Source organism: Echinops telfairi, unplaced genomic scaffold (genome assembly GCF_000313985.2).
Source record: "Echinops telfairi isolate 266 unplaced genomic scaffold, ASM31398v2 ScPeMD7_3533;HRSCAF=4204_0, whole genome shotgun sequence".
Lineage (NCBI taxonomy): Eukaryota > Metazoa > Chordata > Mammalia > Afrosoricida > Tenrecidae > Echinops > Echinops telfairi.
The window spans coordinates 59,946,801-59,968,743 of NW_022107431.1; the positions used below are offsets into that span (position 1 = coordinate 59,946,801).

The following is a 21,943-nucleotide window of genomic DNA, read 5'->3' on the forward strand; positions in this document are numbered from 1 at the left end:
CTGCCATTAGAGGTCTTCTGGCAAAGGCTTTTGGTGAAAATGCTCTGGTATGGATTCAGACATCCACCGACTAGCCGGACCTTTAAGGTCTACTCCAACCTGGACAAGTGCTGATACTATACATCTAGTATCACATAGCTTACTGTGAGCTTGATTGGGTCTGTGATGATTACTGTTATATGCCAGTTTGGCTAGGCGTTGATTTTCTGTGGTCGGGCGGACACTGTAATCACATTCCATCTTGTGATCAAATGTGAACAATCCATGGGGGTGTGGCCTGCCTCCAATATATTAATGGATGTTCTGGCAAAGCCCGCTCTCTTTCTTTCCCATCATCTGACCTCCAGTCCTTGAGACCTAAGCCTATGGAGGCTTCTAGACTGTGAAGAGATATGCAGAGTTTGGATTTTCCAAGCCCTAAAACTATATGACCCAGCAAATGTCTCCAGGCTACCTCCTGCGTTGCCTGCCAGCTTTCAGTCTGTCAGCCCCTGCAACCATATGAAACAGTGGTCTCCTGTGAATGAGCAGAGGCCTTCAGCCTGTTGTCAGATCCATCAATTCTGGATTGTCAGTTCCCACAACTTATGAGTCATTTCTTTGAAGTAAATTTCTCTCCATATATGAGGTTTCAAAAAGCTTGTGGAAAAATTCCATTATCTTTTAATTTCATTTTTACACAAATATTTTGAAGCACCTCATATGCATACATATCAATGGTTTTGCTCCTCTACAGAACTCAAGATTAAGACAGGGCCATATACATATTTTAGATAGTTTAAACAGCCAAAGAAATGGTTCTTTACCTTCACTAAACATCAGATTGATAGGGGAGTTTCAAGAAATGAAATGTCTAGGTTCATATAGCTAATTAGTCTGGGGTAGGAACCTAACTCAAAAAGCAGCGCAGCTAAAGAGTGAGAACCACTGGTCTAAATACAGGAACCCTGGTGGTGTAGTGGGCTATGCATTGAGCTGCTAAGTGCAATGTCAGTGGTTCAAACCCACCAGCTGGTCCTTAGGAGAAAGATGAGGTTGACTATGCCTGCGATTTTTTTTTAAATATCAGAAACTCAAAGGGGCAGTTCTACTGTGTCTTTCAGGGACACTATGACTTGGAATCAACTCAATGGCAGTTGACATCTTTTGGTTGGTTCTGTGTTTGATCTAGGTATGTAGTTCCCAGTTTCTGTTATGACAAAGAAATCTCTAATTCTGAAGTCAGTTTCTTTTCACTCCACTATCCGAAGTAACTTCTGAAGTTAGTAAGAGCATCATATACCATATTTGTGTACAGGGCACTAGTAATAACTTGAGCAGGACAGGTATTTGAGTTATGGGGCTTTTCTGTATAAGGCAACTATAAATTTGTATCCCTTCCATCTAAATGCCAGTAGAGTGTCCAGTTATTGCGACACTCTAAAACACCTCTATATACTTCCAAAGGCCCACTGAGGATCTGAGAAGCACTGCTTGGTTTCAAAGGCAATAAACATCTCAGATAAAATTAAGCCCTCAAATATTTACTTTTGGTTCCTTTGCCAAAGCTGTTCCTTGAGTGGTATAGAGGTTTATCAAGGATCAATATACTGATTTTTATTTTTAAAATGGGTGTTATCCCTGAGATAAAAATTAGGAAAAAATGGTAAACACTTGAGTCAAATTAAGCACAGCATTTATCGTTTCAGTCCCATCTGGCATCAAATTCTACCTTGACCCTTAGATCTCTAGGATGAAAAGTTAGAACCTGGTAAACGATTCCAACTTAAGCTTCCCTCACACTAAAATCTGTACCCCCCCTCCAACTAAAACAAAACAGAACAACACAAAATTTAAAAAATAAAATAAAGCATAAAAACATATGAGCAGTTATTTAAGATCGAATGTTTTGGCTATCATGGCGTGTGTCTTCTTTTGAAAGTAATACTCAAAGGGAAAAGGATGTGTTGTGGGATAGGATTACAAATTAATTGTGAGCCCTCCCACCCCCAATCCCAACTACGAGAGCAGACCCCACTCCCTGCAGAAGAACTTACTTCAGAGGGCAGCACTGAAGCTACAGCTCGGGGAGAGGGTCATGTCTGATCAGAGCACACAGGAGCTAATGAAGCGGGAGGAAGAGAGAATGGAGAACATCTGGCCCACCAGGTCCTGAGGATAATGATATTCCTGCTCAGAGCAGCCAAAGCACAGAGAGGACCATTGGGCTGGCCCCAATGCTGACCCATAGCGCTACGGGGGACAACACCGGAGACACAGTGCAGGAATTGCACCTGCTCTGACCCCACCACACTGATGTGAAATACTAAGGGTGTGCAACGGAACAGCAAGGGGGAACAGAGCAATGAAGTCCCAGGGAATAATACCAAAAGTAGACTTTGGGGCCAGGGTGTGGCACCTGATCAGACTAGACCAGAAAACACTCCTAAAGTCAACAAACAGACCTTGAATTATTTACCAGCTTTTCTTTTTTTGTCGTTGTTTTTTGTCATTGTTATTGTTGCTGTTGTTGTTTTATTTTCTTTTGTTGCTTTGCTTTGCTCTGTCTTGTTTTTTGTGCATATTATTATCTCTGCAGGTCTACTTAGATAAGTAGGCGGGAAAACAATCTGGAGGAGAAAACAACGGGACCTACAGTTCCGGGGAGACATGGGAGAGGGGGAGGTAGGGGAAAGGAAATGGGTGTTAACAAACCCAAGGACAAGGGAACAAGTGATCCAAAAGTGATTGCAAGGAGGGTATAGGAGGGCTTGATCAATGGAATGCAACCAATAGGAATTAATGAAACCCAAATAAAGGCTGAACATGATAGTAGGACAAGAGGAAAGTAAAAGGAAATAGAGGAAGGAGCTAGGAGGCAAAGGGCATTTATAGAGATCTAAATACAGACATGTACATATGTAAATATATTTATATATGATGAAGGGGAAATAAATCTATGTGCACACATTTATAGGTTTAGTATTAAGCAAGAAGATGGACATTGGGTCTCTACTCAAGTACTCTCTTAATGCAAGAATGCTTTGTTGTAATAACCTGGCATTCCATGATGCTCACCTTCCCGACACAATCGCTGAAGACAAAGCGGGTGCATAAGTAAACGTGGTGAAGAAAGCTGATGGTGCCCAGCTATCAAAAGATATAGTGTCTGGGGTCTTAAAAGCTTGAAGATAAACAAGTGGCCATCTAGCTGAAAAGCAACAAAGCCCACTTGGAAGAAGCACATCAGCCTGTGTGATCACGAGATGTCGATAGGACCAAGTATCAGGCAGCATCAGAAAAAAAAAATCATATCATTGTGAATGAGGGGGAGTGCACGGAGTGGAGACCCAAAGTCCATCTGTAGGCAACTGGACGTTCCCTTACAGAAAGGTCACAGGGAAGAGATGAGTCAGTCAGGGTACAGTATAGCACCAATGAAACACAACTTTCCTCTAGTTCTTTAATGCTTCATCCCCCCCACACACAACATGATCCCAATTCTACCTTACAAATCCAGCTAGACCAGAGGATGTACACTAGTACAGATAAGAGCTGGAAACACAGGGAATTCATGACCAATAATGACAGTAGCCATACCAGGAGGGGAAGGGGAAGGTGGGGGAGAAAGGGGGAACCGATCACAATGATCTACATACAACCCCCTCCCAGGGGGACAGACAACAGAAAAGTGGGTGAAGGAAGACATTGGACAGTGTAAGACATGAACAAATAATAATAATTTATAAACTATCAAGGGTTCAGGAGGAAAGGTGGGGGAAGGAGAGGAAAAAATGAGCTGATACCAAGGGCTCAAGTAGAAAGAAAATATTTTGAGAATGATGATGGCAAAAAATGTACAAATGTGTTTGACACAATGGATGTATGTATGGATTGTGATAAGAGTTGTATGAGTCCTCAATAAAATGGTTTAAAAAAAGAAATGCCTAAAAATTAAAAAAAAAATTGTGACCCTTTACAAGTTACATTCCTGGGTTTCAAAAGGCCATTCCACTCTTGTGGTAGACCAAAGATTTCCCACATTTTAGTCTTTATCTTGGGGCACAAAATATTTTTTTCCCTTTTAAAAAAATCATTTTATTGGGGGCTCGTACAATTATTATCACAATCCATCCATCCAGCCGTTGTGTCAAGCACATTTGTACATTTGTTACTATCATCATTCTCAAAACATTTGCTTTCTACTTGAGCCCTTAGTATCAGCTTCTCATTTCCCCCCTCCCTCCCTACTCCCCCTCCCTCAAGAACCTTTGATAATTTATACATTATTATGATTTTGTCATATCTTACACTGTCCAACGTTTCCCTTCACCAACTTTTCTGTTGTCCATCCTCCAGGGAAGAGGTTATATGTAGATCCGTGTAATAGGTTCCCCCTTTCTACCCTACCTTCACTCTACCCTCCTGGTATTGCCACTCTCACCATTGGTCCTGAAGGGGTTACCAGTCCTGGATTTCCTGCATTTCCAGTTCCTATCTGTACCAACATACATCCTCTGGTCTAGCCAGATTTGTGAGATAGAATTGGGATCATGATAGTGAGGGAAGGAAGCATTTAAGAAGTAGAGGAAAGTTGTATGTTTTATTGTTGCTGCCCTACAACCTGACTGGCGCTTCTCCTCCCCATGACCCCTCAGTAAGGAGGGGGGGGTGGGCACAAGAAATTTTAATGGTCATACCTACCACCATGTGACTGTCTACAAGTGCATGACTACAATGGCCTGTTGAGTGGCACTGGTACATTACAGCTCATTGGTCAAGTGCCAATCTCTCTTTCTTGGTACATGGAGCCTTTTGGGCCATGGAGCCTACCGAGGCTACTCTGATATAGGAAAGAACTAGGATAGTTAGAGTCACTCAAGAGATAGCGTAATGCCTAGAAAGTTGGTTTCCCTCAAGAAAAATGCCACTGGCCTTGGATTGGGATTCAATAAAATTACTTTTTCTTTTTTCTATTTTAACTATAGATCATATTTTAAACATATTTCCTGTTGTGGAGGAAGTTCTGTTAAGCAATTTATCATAAAGGGCATTACTTCAGGCAACAAAGCTGATGAAGAACATAAGGCTCTAGGTATAATGATAATCATAGGCAGAAAAGGCTAGTTTGGTTGCAAAGCTGGTCAAACACAGTTGTTTTCTTAATGATCCAAGGCCTGCTATCATACTTCTTTAGCCAGAGTGCAGCAACACTGCAGCAAATAACTTAAGTTTCTTTGAGGTTCATTGTATATTTCACACATACGTATTGGCTGTCAAAATTATCTCATAGCAAAGAAGTTTTTATAAAGCTATATATTTGTTGGAAATGCAGTCAATTGGGGAATATTCAACTTCTGAATTATTATAACAATCAACAGAAACTATTCTGAGACTTAGCAGACTTTTATTATCAATCTGGCCAGTGATTTATCAAGAAGAATACAAACAAGGATGTGATTGAAAGAAGCAAAAATGAATGACTTATACCAAAAGTTAAAAAATAAATATATATAAAATCATAATAATTCCTTACCTGAAATTTTAGTTTTGGACTCCTTAAAGAATTTTGTAGTGGTAAGATGAGTTGTCTTTTTAAAGAAATAAGCAGTCTTCAGTGTTTTTAGGGCATTAGTTACTACAGAAATTAAACTTCTTTAACGGCTTGTCTTGAATGATGAACAAAATAAACAAACTGAAAAATACTACAATGAATGGTAAATGATGAAGGACTTACAGCACAAAAAACAGTGTGAAAAGGAAGACAAGTTTAAATATTGTAGTGTAAGAAAGTGATGAAAATAATACAAGAATGAGAATAAGTAAAATGATAGGCTGGAACATCTGAGAAGGTAAATGCAAAGACAAAGAGAATAGTTAATTAATAATAATTTCAAATTAAATCCATACCAACCAATCTCAGTATTCACTCAATTTAAAAGAAAGACCCACCTACCCACCCTTTAAGCCTATATTTACCACTGGTACCTAGCTGAAAGCCTATTATTACCCAAGAAGCTTGCTCTCACTCTGACTTCCATTTTTATTATACCCACTCTGAGAATATAATATAAAAAACACATGCCCACATTATTCAAGAAATTGGCAACAAGAAAATGAATTAATTAAAATGCAGCAAGTTATATCATCAAACTGATTTTTTTCCATAGCAAAGCAGAGAAGCGTGCAAGATAAATAAGTAACAGAATTACAGCATGTCTCTGTGGCTACTAACAGCCAGTTCATCTCCGTCCCACTCCCACTTCTAAGCTGATTTTTAAACACCAACGCCTTGTATCTCCTTAAAAGCCATGCATAGTTGTTCTTTCGTTGGTTCCCCAATGGGCAGCGAGCACCATGCTAGCAAAGGTGAAGCAATGCCTGTTTGGTTTCTTATGTGGTTGATTGGCAAAGCACATTGGTGTTTAAGTGGCCCCGTACCTGGCCAGAGCAGCTCCGTCCAATTCATCAGGTGTGCCGCTACGAATCAGGACGAAGGAAAAATGCCTGTCTTCCCTGTTCCTGCTACTGTTTCCCACAGATGGTGGAATTAGTATTGTCCTCTTAGAGCTACAGTGCAACGCTCTTTCCCTGCTCCTACGCTTCCCCACCATGGAGTGAGTGGACAATGCTTTTCTCTAGGAGTAACGACCATGCTACTTTAACCTGTAGTGAGACACTCTTCCATTTGCTCCTTTTGGTGGGGCTTTAGATACAACGTCATCTCTCTTGCAGCACGGGTTTCTATATCTCATCAGTAGCTCTGCATCGATTTTGTTGTCTTAACCTCATCTTATATCTTGTTGGGGGTACTACAAATTTACAAACGAAGATTGCCATTCAGTTTCCTTGCAGCTTGATCTGTTGAACAAGTAGTTAGCGTAATATAGGACGTGTTGATTTTCTAAAGATAAGATGTTTAAAACAAGCTTTCGTCTTTACGCCCCCCCAAAAAACAGGGAGACAGGGGGAGGGGAGAATCATTTAAGATGGCAAAAACCTGGAGAAGGGGCAGCGTAAAAGAATAGGCACACCGTGGGCTTCAGAGCCCAGCCAGAACGGTTCCCTCAATGAGCGGGGCGTGGAGGTGGGTGCCGGGGCCGCCCCACCAGCGAGCGCAGCTGGGGGGCCAGCTAGCCATGGCCAAGCCTCGCAATAGGCAGAACTGTACCTGACTCACGGATATGGGCTCCTCGGCGCTGCGCTCCTCGGCCGACTTGGGCACCTCCAGGCGGTCGATGAAGGTCTGCAGCTCCTTGCGGAAGGCCTTCATCTGCGCATTGATGCGATAGAGCAGCTCGTGCTCGCGGATGCGGCTGCCGTCGTCCTCCTCGTCCATCAGTCCGAACAGGTCCCCGTTGGCCACGTAAATCCGGGCTTCGGTGATGATGGTGCTCGTGTCGGCGATGAGCCGGTCGATGGTCTTGCCCAGGCGCTCGGCCTCCGAGCGGATGTCCTTCAGCTGCTGCCGGTCGGAGAAGCTCTTGGGCCAGGGCCCGGGCGCCGCGGGGTAGAAGGAGCGGGTGGGCGTGAGGCAGCGGATGTTGCGCACCTCCTCCGAGTCGCTCTCGCCGCCGATGGGCCCTTCGCGCTTGCGGTGCGGCGGCCGCGCGTCGTCGTCGCTCTCCTTCTTGCCCGCGTCGCTCTCGGCGTCGCTGTCGCGGGGACTGCCGCGGATGCCCAGGTGCGAGGCCAGGTCGTAGCGCTGCATGTTGGACATGAGCACGCGGTTCTCGTACTGCAGCTGCATGACCTTGCCGCTGAGCTCGTTGATCTGCAGGCGCGCCGCCTTCAGCTCCTCCTGCAGGGCCTCTGTCTTGGCGCTGTCGTGGTGCCGCGCGCTGTCGTGGCCCGCCGACTTGTACTTGTACTTGTTGAGCTCCGCCGTGATGCGCTTGTTCTGCTCCTCCAGGTCGGCCACGTTCCTCCGCAGCAGCTCCGTCTCGTCCTCCACCAGCTGCAGGTGCTGCCGCAGCTCCGACAGGGACTCGCTCTGCTCGCGCAGGAGGGGGTTGGCCGAGCCGTTGAAGTCCTCGCCTCGCAGGTCGTCCAGTTCGGCCTTCAGGCCGCGGTTCTCCACCTCCAGTTCCACGATTTTCCTGCCCAGGATGTTGGCTTCTTCCTCCACCAGCCTCAGCCGTAGCTTGAGTTCAGCCTCCCTCGTGCTTGGCGGGCCCCCGGCTTCTCCTTTGGGCAGGGGGCTGTCGAGATCCCCATAAAAGGATCGGTATTTCTGGAGCTCGTGTTCGAATCGGTCCTTTTCCTTGTCAATCTTGGCCATTTTCTTTCTCATCAAAGCGGCTTCTTCCTTGACGAACTGCAGCTGGCATTTCAGATCTTCACTGTCCTCCTCGTTTGGGGACAAGAAGGAGAGGGGATTAGAGAGCATATTTATGTAAGATGAAAGAACAATCTAAAAGGACGCCTGCAAGAATCATTTCCTTTTCTTGTAACGAAAATTCAAGTCAAGGGTTCAAAAGAGGATGCTGTACATTTTCTCCAAGTCACCCAAATTCTGTGGTCATTTGAGCATTCGTGCAAATATCCCACTCAAAGCAACCTATGGGGCAGAGCAGAACTGTCCATAGGGTTGCCAAGGTGGTGAATCTTCACAGCAGCACACTGCCACATCTTTCTTTCCAGGGAGGAGCTGATGTATTTGTACTGCTGAGTTATGGTTAACAGCCAGCCAAATGCTCTAACTACTGCCCCACCAGGATCCCCTGAAACAGCACGACACCCTAGAAACAATACAAAGCAAAAGGAATGGGGGGGTGGGAGGAGCCTGAGGAAACAAAGGAAAACTGTGGCCAACAGTTTACAGACTTTACTGCAGGTTCCACTCATATATCGCCCCCGTGAACATTACAGGCAGTCACACGAAATTAGTGAGGGAACTGCACCGTGTAACGCCCACATCAATTTTGTAGAACTCTAGTGTTACAGGCTGAAACTGCCTGGGCCACTTGGCAGTCATTTCAACAGCACTGCTTCCCTGCGTTTGCCTGGCTTTTCCACATGGTTCGAATGTTTCTAACTAATAAATAGAAACATATCCTGGAAAGGTGATATGGTTAGTTTGCAATCAGTGTCATTTATTGAGCATGTACTTTGGACCAAATGACGTGAAATTATTGACACATATCACTTAATTTAATGTGCAGAGTAAACATCTGTATATATTAAAATCTGTGGTTTAAGGATGCTAGTAGGTCAAGGTCACACAGCTAATTCAGTTCTAACTGGCATCATGCTCAGGTTCATTATCATTTGCCTTACATAATCTGCTCTCTAGCTTTCCTTAAAACCAACCTCACTGCTGTCGAGTCAATGGTGACTCATAGGGACCCTTATAGGACAGGGCAGAGCTGAGATTGTAACTCTTTCCAGAGGCAGAAAGCCCTGTCTTCCTCCCCCAGATTTAATAAAGAGCAAAAAACTTAAAAGACCTTTTCAGCAGGAAAAGATTTACATAGGAATGGGCATCCAAGGAGAAATTGATAGGTATTCTGTCTAGGTCATTGTGACAATAAGGTGTATTCCCATTAGTCTGAAATGCCCAGAGTCAGTCATTTCTGGGGAGTAGATAAGGAAATTATTGCCGTAGACATTCCTTTCATGTTTCTCAAGACAACCTTTGAGTCCTAATCACTATAGCTAAATTAAAAAGCACAGGAGAGGTGAAACAGCAACCGTTTCCTCTGGCAGAGATTATGTTGTTGTTGTTAGGAGCCATTGAGTCGGTTCTGACCCACAGCGAGCCTATGTCTAAAAGCACAAACCACCGCCTGGTCCTGTGACGTCCTCACAATGTTGCTGTGCTTGCGCATGTGTGCGTGCAGACAGTACAGAAGCACATTTTTACAGTCAGGGGGACTAGAAGACTCCTACAAAATGTTCTGGTCTTAAGCCTGTCATTAATTTAAATATATACTTTGGACCAATCAAAAAACTGTCGTGGACTTAGGTGGCCTCATCTTTAAAGAAAATTGTCTGGTACAGCACACAGAGTCACTTGTGTTTGAGATGCACTTTAGAAAAGGAGTGGAAATCACTGTTGTTGAAAGTGAGGAGAAAAATAAGCTTCTTTCAGGGATGCCCAGTACACTTGGCCCAGAGCCTGTAAGATGGAACAGGTGGAGAACAGGCACTTACCGCTCATCCTCCCTCATCTATGAAGGGGACTATGGGGGGGGGGGGGTTTGAAAGCTGCTGAGTATGTGCAGAGCCTGACCCTCACATATATCATTCAGTCTTCACATCAGCTATCGCAGGTAATACTCAAACAAAAATTCAAACTCACTGCCACTGGGTTGATTTTGACTCAGATCAAGCCTAGCGGACAGGGTAGAACTGCCTCCCTGGGTGCCCAAGACTGTAAATGTATGGGAGTAGAATGCCTCATCTTTCTCCTGTAGACTGGATAAAGTTTTGAACAGCTGATCTTGTAGTTAGCAGCCCAACTTGTAACCAATCAGCCATCAGGGCTCCTTAGGTAATACTATCTCCCTTTAAAAGATGAGGCAGAGGAGCGTTTGATAGGCGTATTACTATGGAAAAATACACCGAGCCCAATCTATATTTAGGCCCATGCTCATTCCATTGCACATGCTGCCTCAGAACGGCATAGAACAAGCACTGAAGAAGACAAGTAACAGGACAGTGATGTAAAACTAAGGAGAGAAAATGTGCTAGCTTGTCTGCATTCCTCTAGAAGCAGTTGCTAGCAGAAAAGAGAAGCATAGAACAGAGGAGAGCACCGCAGCCATCCTCACAGTGGAGGATAAGAGGGTATGTATGGGAAGGTTTGGTGTGAGAGTCCACTTCACAGAGGAAGAAAGAAGTCACGGTCCTACAAGGGACTATGCATGGGGATTTTCAATTCAATGAGACTGAATCCAAGAACAAGTTGCATTCTTTAATATCCCATCCATAGATAAAGATAATCCTGAAATGTTGAGTTTCATTGTCTGGCAGGATTTGCTTCCAATAATGGGGACAGAAGGGGAGACTTGAAGGATTGCTAGTCTCTCAACTTTCTATCACAGACGTGAGTTGCACTAAGCCATTTATAGTGCTTTCTAATTTAACTGTTTATTTCTTGTATTATATATTTATCTGTATATGATTTAACAGTTCATTTCTCATTATATATCTAATTATCTTTATAAATAAATATATTATATTATCAGGAATTTGGTTTTATTTCTCTAGAGAACCCTGTCTAATACAGGGCGGGAACTGATCACAAGGATCTGCATATGGCTCCCTCTCTGGGGGATGGACGGCAGAAAGGTGGGTGAAGGGAGACATTGGATAGTGTAAGACATGAAAAAATAATAATAATTTATAAATTATCATGGGTTCATGAAGGGAAAAAAACGAGGAGCTGATACCAAGGGCTCAAGTAGAAAGGACATGTTTTGAGAATGATGATGGCAACAAATGTACAAATATGCTTGACCCAATGGATGGATGTATGGATTGTGATAAGAGTTGTAAGATTACCCAATAAAATGATTTAAAAAAGAAAGAAAGATGACCCAAACTAGTAAATATGTTTTATAGCCTAGGGTTTGGCAGGTATCTATGGTAGGACTACATCTATGGTGGAAGTTCTTGATTGCAGAACAAATGCTTTATTAACTAATACCAAAAAAGGTGTTGGTATAATGCTCCAGAGTGAAACTAACCAAAAGAATAATGGCATGATAATATGAGGTGCAGATTGGAATCAAATAAGACTTCACTGGATAGAATTAAAAGAAAATGAAAATTTGACTTATATGCATACAAACTCTCTGGCCCAAAGGAATGAACTTGGATACAGACTGCATGTAATAAAGTCATTACGAAGAGAAGAATTGCATCAAGGGAATGACAGGTGGGTTTGTGGAGGAGAGAAATGTCTTAATATGGCTCTTCTATTAATTTCTCTGTTAACTCCCACAAATGATTGGATGGGACTATGTAAATAGGGCATGTGTAATAGTAATAGAAGGGAGTGATCAGTTTTCATTGTCACCCCACTGCCTGTAAGTATGAGCAGAGGCAGAGAGAGAAAGTCCAGGACCACTGGAAAAGCATGTTCCAGATCTCTGCCTCAAGTGGCAAGACCAGAGACACCAGGTACGGTGGGCCAGAGGAGGAGGAACAGAGCCAAAACTATGGGACAGTGAGACAGAGGGGTTGCAGAGCTTCTTGACTCACAGAGGCAGAGGCCAAGAGAAAACATGGCTAAGGTGCTTAGGACCTGAGAGAGACTTGGCTGCTGGCTGAGGAGAGGTGTGGCTGTGGACCGATGACGTTATACTTATTGCTTACTGATCCTGATTTGTGGTAACCTATTAACTTCCCTAAGTGCCACAATTGTGAGGTTTTTCTGTGAGTTTTGGGTGGTCATTACAACAAATTATGGAATCCAACATAGAAGTAATGTTATGGGAGGAACAGTTGATGTCAGATTAAGTAAAGAAGGATGGAGCCTGGAGGCATGTCTGTTCCTTCCCTCAGGGGAACAGGGAAGTCAGATATGACCCCCATGCTATTTACTACAGAGTAATCATTTTGTTCAATGAAAAATACCACAAGCGTGGCACCATCTGAAAAATGAAGTGTTCCAGAATTCTGTACTTTGACATGACTTACACTCTCATAACCTAATTCTTTAGGCTGCATTTATAATTGAGTGTGAAAATAGCAGGTATGATTACTCCAATATTCCACCACAGATTGCATAGGACATGCCTGGTCTATGGTAAAAGCACAGTGCGCATTTGCTCCTGTTTTCCTCAGGGAATGTTGTTATGTTAGGTGAGGATAACATAACCTGGCTTGCTGAAAGTGAGGAAGACTTGCAGCACTTGCCGATGAAGATCAGGAGACGATAAGCAAGAAAAATTTAGATGTACTGAAGTCTGTTTCTTAATTTTGTTTATGTTAAAGACTTGCTCATAAGAAGATACAAATTGCAAGTAAGAATGTGGAACTTGAAGAAGAAATGCTAGTAAGAAGTATGCTATAATGTATTTGGCTTAAATACTATCTATAGTAACTTGTTTAATCCTAAAAACATCTGTCATTTATGATCCCTATTTTAGAGATGAGGAAACTGAGGTACAGGAAAAATAAGTAACTTGTCTAAAATCGTATGTCAGGCATAGAGCAAAGAAGTTAAAGTATATAATCAAAATGAAATATAAAATTCTATGAATATTAGACTGACCCACAAGAAATCACCATTCCTGTAGGTCAAGGTCTACAGCAGGATGCTGGTAATTTCATGTGGTTCAAACTAGAAAATGGGAACATGGGATTCTTTAATAGTGCACATTAAACAAATGTAGAATGCTAGGCATTCTTGTAGACAGTGATGCTTCAAAGTTAAACACCATGACTGCTGCGTGCAAAATGACCTTGACTAAGAAGAAGAGATTACGTCAACAAGAATTACAATGGACTGTGATGCTTGCTGTAATGTAAGTATAAATCAATGATTCTTAAACTTGGAGCAACAGAACCAGTTCTAGTCCATTTTATCATTCAGATCTCCTATCCAAGAGTCTGGAAGAACAATGGGGCTTTCTTCTCCCATAAGGGTTACAGTCTCTGAAACCCAAAGAGGCAGCTATCTCCTGTCTGACAGGGTCACTTTGAGTCAGCATCCACTCAGTGGCAGTGAGTGAGAGTGAATATCCAAGAGTCTGGATCAATATCAATATCCTGGATTGGGCATTTGAAAAATAGTAACTTTGGAAAACAAGTATGTTGAAAATAGTACAGACTTTGTGTGTCATTATAGTACATTTATATGTTTCTCAAAAGTTTATGTCCATGGAATAAAAGTGGGTAGATTGCAATCTATCTGATTTTCTGTAAAGTCCCAGGTCCCATTAAAGCCCGATGAAAGCTGTGGATGTCTTTGCATAAAAGTGCACACATGTGGTAGGGGATCTGCAGAACAGTGAACAAAGAGTTAAACATTCATGGATTGAAGAATATTGCTGAAAAGAATAAACTTTAACATAAGAAGCAGGGTGTCTTAGTGGTAGAGTGTATAAGTGCTTGGCTGCTAACAGGTTAGGTTGTCAAACCCACCAGACCAACTTGGCAGTCTGCTTTGGTCAAGATTTACAGCCTTATAAATCCTGTGGGGTCAAACATACTGACTTCAGTGTCCATATACAATCCCAGTCCAATAATAGTTCAGGTTTGTAGGAATGCTATCCAGTTCATACAAGGCTTTCAAAGCCTGGAGGAAATCTCCAGTGGTTCCAGCATGGGCTAACCCTCGCCTCTCCAAACCATCGCCGCCTTATTTCTGGTTTTATACCTACATTGAAATAATCATCTGGGTAGAGAATGCTCTTGAAAAACTAATTAAACCTGCTCCCTATGATGATATCTTGGTGATCGAGAAATGTATTTTAAAAGCATGTTATGAGACTTACTGACACACATTATGAGAGCTGTAAAAAGCCCTTCTGCCTATTGGTTTAAGCTGGCTGATAGATTCCTATCAACAGTGGTAGGGATCACTATTTTTGTGACAAAGTAGCAAAACCACTTCCAAACACCCCAGATTCCCCTCAGTTTTAGAAAGGCAACTCACACGTCATGGCACTGTGTTGTGTCGTACCTGGTTAACCAGCATACAAGCAAGACCACCAGGGGCAGCCCTAGTGTTCACACTTACCAGCCATGTGAGGCAGCCTGTTAACCTCTCTGGGCCCCCTAGTATTCTTATCTCTCAAATAAGAATAATCATGCCCCCCTTAACTCTTGTGCAAGATTGTGGTAAATTCCAGATGGAAGGGACATTGGAACGTACTGTGTTAGCTGTAAAATACCACACAACCAGATGTTTTGTGCTGACCACCAGATCTTGACCATCCTGGTGTACACACTGAATATGATCCTGAAGAAGAATCTCTTGGTTAAAAATGAGATGATGTCTAATCAACTAGAGAGCTGATACTGAGTACATAGATACATGAACACAACATACATGTGCTAAATGTGGGTGTTATCATCGGAATTCATTTTCCCCTTATCAGTAAAGTCATGTTACTGTGGGTCAGTGAATGGACACATCCTCATTGCCTAGAACTGAATGTGAAATAATTTTTTATTAAAATAGGATCCTCCCACATCATTATTTAGATATTAATTATGTGAGCTTTGATAGCAGATAGCAGAGCTTGGTACAATATAAAATTGTCTTTTCATCTGGCTGATCCTCATGTGGGTGCTCCTGTGATGCAGCTTGGAGCATGGTGGTCATTTAAGAGCCCGGCCAGCTCCAGCCCCCTACTACCCTCCCCGGTGTGCACATCTGGTCCAGAGGAACCTGGATGGAGCTACATAGCCCTTCCCTGCAGAAAATGATCTCAAACGTCTTTGAACATTTTCATACATCAAGGACATCATACTTTTCTAGAAATTTCAAGCATATAATTTTAACCTACATTTTCTCTGTGTTCCAAAATTATAACAAAGACATGAAATTGTTTCAGATGCATTCCCCCTAACAAATTTTTAAGTGGCATTTGCTATAAATTTTAAAAATTTATAACTATGATTGCATATGAATATCAAGTAAAACAATTTATTTGGCATTTTTTAAAAGTCTGGATGGAGTAAGTATATATCTAGATTAATTATCAAATTTTACTTTAATTTACTTTTTAAAATTTACTTTTACTTTTATACTTTAAAGTATAAAAGTATAAAATAATTTTTTAAAATCTGGATGCCATAAATAAAGTTCTATTTTGGTTAAAAAAAATCCTGTGGGGGTAGTTCTATAGTGCCTATAGCTGTCCTATAGTGCCTATCGTGTCCTATAGTGCCTATCGTGTCCTATAGTGCCTATCGTGTCCTATAGTGCCACCATCAGTTGGAAAGGACTAGACAGAAGTGTGTTTTGTTTGAATTCGTTTAAAGATAAGAGGCTTACTATGTGGATTTAAGAAAATTGCTGATTAAAGTGAATTAAGGTTTTAGCGCAGGAGCACGCAGAACAAAGTGGTGTGGGAACTTCGGGGGCTCACTTGAAGGGACCGAGCAAAGCATTTAGAGGGCGCGGCCATCATTACGACAGAGACAGCTGAAGTGATAGCGCAAACTTGGAGTCCTTGCCGGAAAAGGCAGAAAGGTACATGAGAAGTGATGCCCCTGGTATGAAACTTCCTGATATTTGGAAATGGCGACATCTCTAAATGTTCTGTGAGCAAATACCAGGAGAAAACAAACTCCAGTGGAGGAACAAGGAGAACACAGAGCATGGAGCAGAGAAAAAGGGAGTTTCATGAACATCTTCATATGGTCCACTTTCTCCTTACCCGAATTGAGAGCAGCCTTATAAAGTTTGAATATGCAAACATTTCTTCATTAGAGTTATTGTCACGGCCAATGCCAATGTGCATGCTTAAAATTCAGTATCGAGCCAAGTGCTTTGCTGCATCTCCTACAATATCACTTCTGTCCTTTTCCATTTTCAAGTCTCTTTCATGAAAGCCATTAGTACTTTTTGCTCACCTTGGAAACAGAGGCAGCGTTACTGTGGCTGTGTTCCTACGGTTCCTAGCAAACCCTTCTTAAGGACAATCTTTGTGTTATTGTTATTCTTTCAGTTTCTTTTTCTGCTTCCGTAATTAGTAGTATAAAAAAATGACCCCTGTTCGGGAGATCTGATGACAGCAGGAGCTTTGCCATCTCTCTCCATTCCTTTCTTTTCTCCCTTCTGATAATTATAGACAGCCATTCCATTGACCTTATTAATTATGAAAGACCAAGATTAGCACCATGGGCACAGTTCTCAGCTACGAGTATAGTCACACGGAAAGCAGTGATGACATTTGCTGGGTCCTTACGACACTAAAGCAATCGCAACAGGAATGTGAGTTCCAGCCTTACTCGCACAGGAACGGGATGCTGTACGCTGCCTCTGTCTAGAGTGAATTGAATACATTGGATACACAACATTTAGATTTATTATATCTATTCACAATGTAGCCTATAATGCACATTCAGCAATGTGTGATTTATGAAATAAGATTTTATTTACACATACCTCTGTAGGAGTCTGTTGAGCCTTTTTTTCAGATTTTGGCAAGTCTTTACTTCCTCTTCTTTTTAAAGATAACTGAAACAAAGCATAAACACATTTAGTTTGGTGAAGACTAATTTTCATTCCATTTTTATTCTTTTAAGGCCCTTAATGTTGGGCTACTAGTTACAAGATCAAGAGTTCAAAACCACCAGCTGCTATAAGGGAGAAAGACTGGACTGTCTACTCCTGTAAAGTATTACCATCTTGGAAACTCACAGGTACAGCTCTACCCTGTGCGGTAGGATCCTTCCTTATGAGTCAGAACTGACTCTTTGGCAGTGAGTTTTTGTGTGTGTGTGTGTGTGTGTGTGTGTTCTTAAAACTATTGTGGGTTCTAATATGACAATGATATCACATGCAAAGAAAGTCTTTTGAAGATAATTAAGACACAGTTGCAGAAGCACATCAACAGGGAGTTGCCAGACAGTCAAGCTGGATTCAGAAAAGGACATGGAAGGAGGGATACTACTGTCAGTGTCAAATGGATCTTGGCTGAAAGCCCAAACTACCATATTTACTTTCAATTGTATGGATGCATCTAATTGTATGGATGATAACAAACTATGAATTACATTGAGAAGAATAGAATTTCCAGAACAATCAATTTTACTCATGAGGAATCTGTCTACACACCAAGGGGAAGGCAGTTTTTCCGAGAGAATCAGAGAATATTGCACGACTTAAAATCAGGAAAAATGTGTGCCGGGGTTGTATCCTTTGACCACATTTTTTCAATCTGTATGCTCAGCAAATAATCTTGGGAGTTGGATTATATGAAGAAGACGGTGGCATGGGGTCAATGAAAGGTTTATTAACAACCTTCAGTTACTCTTCCCGAAGGGATATCTATCTTAGTTTTCATGTACTGAATGATCTTAATTATACAAATGAACATACAGAAGTGTAACATGATTAATAAGGTAAAATGAAAACTATAATAGTAAGAGGAGGAAATACTAGAGAACTAGAGAAGAGTTATGTGCTTCATCAGTGCTACACCACACCCTAGATTTATCATCCCTTCTGTCTGGCCCTTCTGAGAGGGACTGTCCAATTAATTTGCAGGTGGGTTTTGGGTCTCCACTACATTCCCACCCCTTCACTTCTATTTGGTTGCTTGGTTTTGAACTTCTGATACCTTTTTCCAACAGGCTGGTGTGCTTCTTCCATGTGGGCTTTGTTGTTTCCCTGCTAAATGGCCGTTTGTTTGATTACAAGCCTTTAAGATCCCAGACACTATATCTTGATAGCTAGGCACCATCAGTTTTCTTCACCACATTTGCTTGTACACCCATTTTGTCTTCAGCAATTGTCAGGAATGTGAGTATCATACAATGTCACATTAGCAGCTGATAGCACTGATTACTGGATAACCCCACTTGAAGGGAGAGAACAACAGAAATGTACATAAATGGATATATTGCCTGGTGTAAGATACGGCCAAAATAATAATAATAATAAATAATAATAAGGATTTCTAGAAGGAGGGAGGGGATAATGGGGAGCTGATACCAAAAAGTTCAAGAAGAAAGAAAATGTTTTGAAACTGAATGTAGTAGCAATTCTATAATACTGCTTGATGTGATTGAACTATGGAATGTTAAGGTATCTGTAAGAGCTCCCAAGAAAATGATTTTTTTAAAAGGAAAAAAAACTCCACCAACAATCTTCAATATAAAGATAACAAAGCCTTCCTGAAAGTGATGAGGACGTAAGCACTTGCTAATAAAGATCAGACTGTAGATTGATACTCAATGTAAAGAAAACCCAAATCCCCACAAATGACAAATAAAGAATTTCATAGTAAACGGAGAAAAGATTGAAGTTATCAAAGATTTCATTTGACTTTAATCCACAAATCAGTGCTCATGGAAGCAGCAACCAATAAATCAATCGACCTATTGCATTGGGAATATTTGCTGTAAAAGACCTTTTTAGAGTGTTAAAAGAGCAGAGATGTCACATTGAGGACTTAAGTGCAGCCTTGCCTAATCCGCAGTACTTCCAATCACTTTAGCATGGTTTGTTAGTCACTGGAAGTGAATAAGGAAGACCACACAATTGATTCACTTGAAGTACGGGGCTGGGAAAGAGTATTAAATGGATTATCCATAGACTGTCTGAAGAACAAACAAAAGCCAGAATACTGCCCGGAAAGGAGGATGGTGACTCTGTCTCAAGTATTTAGGACATGTTATCAGGAAAGCCTAGCTCCTGGAAAAGGACATCCTGCTTGGGAAAGCAGAGGGTCATTGAAAACATGAAGTCCTCGATGAGATGGATCCACACGGTGGCTGGAACGATGAGTGTGAACATATCAGTGGTGAGGACGGCGCAGGACCAGGCGGTGGCTCCTTCTGCTGTACTCAGGGTCATTTGTGTTGGGAGTGGCTGGAAGGCACTCAACCAGGGATGAAACGCAACTCAATGCCATCTAACAACAAACACCAGTGTGACTTGACAAACTCAAGCCCGATACAAAGAATGATCTAGTTCTTTAATACTTCCTTCCCCCACTATCATGACCCCAGGTCTACCGTACAAATCCGGCTAGACCACAGAATGTACACTGGTACAGAAAAGAGCTCTCAACACATGGAATCCAGGAGAGACAAACCCTTCAGGAACAACAATGGGAGTAGGATACCATAAGGGTAGGGGGAAGGTAGGGACAGAAAGGGGTCCCCATTCACAATGATCAACACATTACTCCTCTCCCCCTGACACACACACTCAGGGTGACAAACAGCAGAAACATGGGTGAAGGGAGACAGCGGATGCTGTAAGATATGAAATTAATAATTTATAATCTATCAAGGGTTCATGAGGGTGGGAGAGTTGGGAAGGGAGGAAAAAAATGAGAGTTGATACCAAGGGCTCTAGTAGAAAGAAAATGTTTTGAAAAGGATGATGGCAACATATGTACACACGTGCAGGACACAATGGATCGATGAATTGTTATAAGAGCTGTAAGAGCCCCAATAAAATGATTTTTTTAAAAAGAATGATCAATAACTACAAATGGGAAACTGCCCCAAATATGGTAGATTTAGATTGATATACACATCATAATTAGGGCATTATACTAGTTCTTTCTGGTTCAGTCATGGCTAACAAAGAGAAACCAGAATCAATACAAATTTGTAAAATTTGAGGGAACCAGAATGATGACCAGAATGGGAAAAATGATGGGTCAGTGCCCTACTAGAAACATAAATTGCCATCTTAGAAAACAAGGGCAGCACGTGTTGCACAGCAACCGAATCTCTTGACTGGCACAGTTGAAAACACCGATGCCCAGCTCAAAGGTGATGATTGAGCAAGTTGTCTAGGTGCTTCTCTCCACAGCTGTTACAATATTCAACATCCTGCTTCAGGGTCCTGAAACGAATCTCTCTACCTGTTTGGTGACTCCCATCTCAGGGCTTCAGCCTAGGATTCACTATCATGATCCCAATTTTACCTTACAAACCCAGTTAGACCAGATGTACAGAGGTATAGATCAGAGCTAGAAACGCAGGGAATCCAAGACAGATAAAGCCCTCAGGACCAATAATGAGTGTAGCGATACCAGGAGTGGAAGGGGAAGGTCGGGGAGAAAGGGGGACCAATTACAAGGATCTACATATAACTCCATCTCTGGGGGATGGACAACAGAAAAGTGGGTGAAGGGAGACGTCAGACAGTGTAAGACATGACAAAATAATAACTTATAAATTATCAAGGGTTCATGAAGCAGGGAGGAGAGGGGAGGGAGGGGAAAAATGAGGAGCTGATACCAAGGGCTCAAGTAGAAAGAAAATGTTTTGAGAATGATGATGGCAACAAATGTACAAATGTGCTTGACACAATGGATGGATGTATGGATTGTGATAATAGTTGTATGAGCCCTAATGAAATGATTTTTTAAAAATGTGGGTTGGGAGGTGGTATGGCATTAATTCCAGTTTTGGAGTTACTATAGTTTGTAAAGACAGACTTTCCATGAGTTTATGCAGAATGAAAGAATTACAATCTTTCCTCATGCAAACATCCATGCAAACACACACAGTGTTTATACACACATAAACACAGATCTGGGGCATAGAATAGGGGATGTTATTGTTGTTAGGTGCCATTGCGTGGGAGCTAACCCATAGTGACCCTATGCACAACAAAACAAAATATGGCCTGGTCCCACGCCATCCCCCCAATTGTTGTATGTGTGAGCCCATTACTGCAGCCACTGTGTCAATCCATCTCATCGAAGGCCTTCCGCTTTCACTGCCCCTTCACTTTACCAAGCATGATGTCCTTGTCCAGGGGCTGGTCTCTCCTGTCAATGTGTCCAAAGTATGTAAGATGAAGTCTTGTCATCCTTGCCTCTAAGGAGCACTTTGGCCGTACTTCTTCCAGCACAGATTAGTTTGTCCTTTTAGCAGTTCATGGTACTGTCAGTATTCTTCGCCAGCACCACAATTCAAACGCATCGATTCTTCTATGGTCTCCCTAATTCCCTCCACCATTTGTCTGTCAGTTTCTCATACTGTGGTGGCCTGTGTGTTGCTGGGATGCTGGAAGCTATGCCACTGGTGTTTCAAACACTAGCAGGGTCACTCAAAATGAACAGGTTTCAGTGAAGCTTCCAGACTAAGAACAGACAGTGAAGAAGGACTTAGCACCCCACTTGGGAGAAAAAAGCCCCTGAAACCCTTACGCATAGCTTCAAAGCACTGTCAAATACGGAGAGCCTTAACAAAGGTTTCCCATGTGGAAGGTGAGAAACACCTTCCTGTCTCCATAATGGAAGTAGGGTCACTATAGAAATGGGATAGATGATGCTGAAAGATTGAGGTCAGCATGTTGAGGTGA

The 21,943-nt window shown here is 42.1% G+C and overlaps 2 protein-coding genes across 2 annotated transcripts in view; both read right to left on the minus strand.

The window, feature by feature from the left end:
- The window catches only part of KIAA0408 (KIAA0408 ortholog), a 44,118-nt gene extending 38,403 nt beyond the window's left edge, over positions 1-5,715 (minus strand). The window contains exon 1 of the mRNA XM_004702059.3: positions 5,516-5,715. The gene's annotated coding sequence lies outside the window, so the exon portion shown is untranslated. The remainder of the gene's footprint in view (positions 1-5,515) is intronic.
- SOGA3 (SOGA family member 3) overlaps positions 1-21,943 on the minus strand; it is a 69,990-nt gene that overhangs the window by 15,189 nt on the left and 32,858 nt on the right. Inside the window, 4 exon segments of the mRNA XM_045294305.1 lie at positions 5,516-5,570; positions 5,572-5,648; positions 7,151-8,329; positions 17,054-17,125. Of these exon segments, the coding sequence (XP_045150240.1) occupies positions 5,516-5,570; positions 5,572-5,648; positions 7,151-8,329; positions 17,054-17,125 (1,383 nt within the window).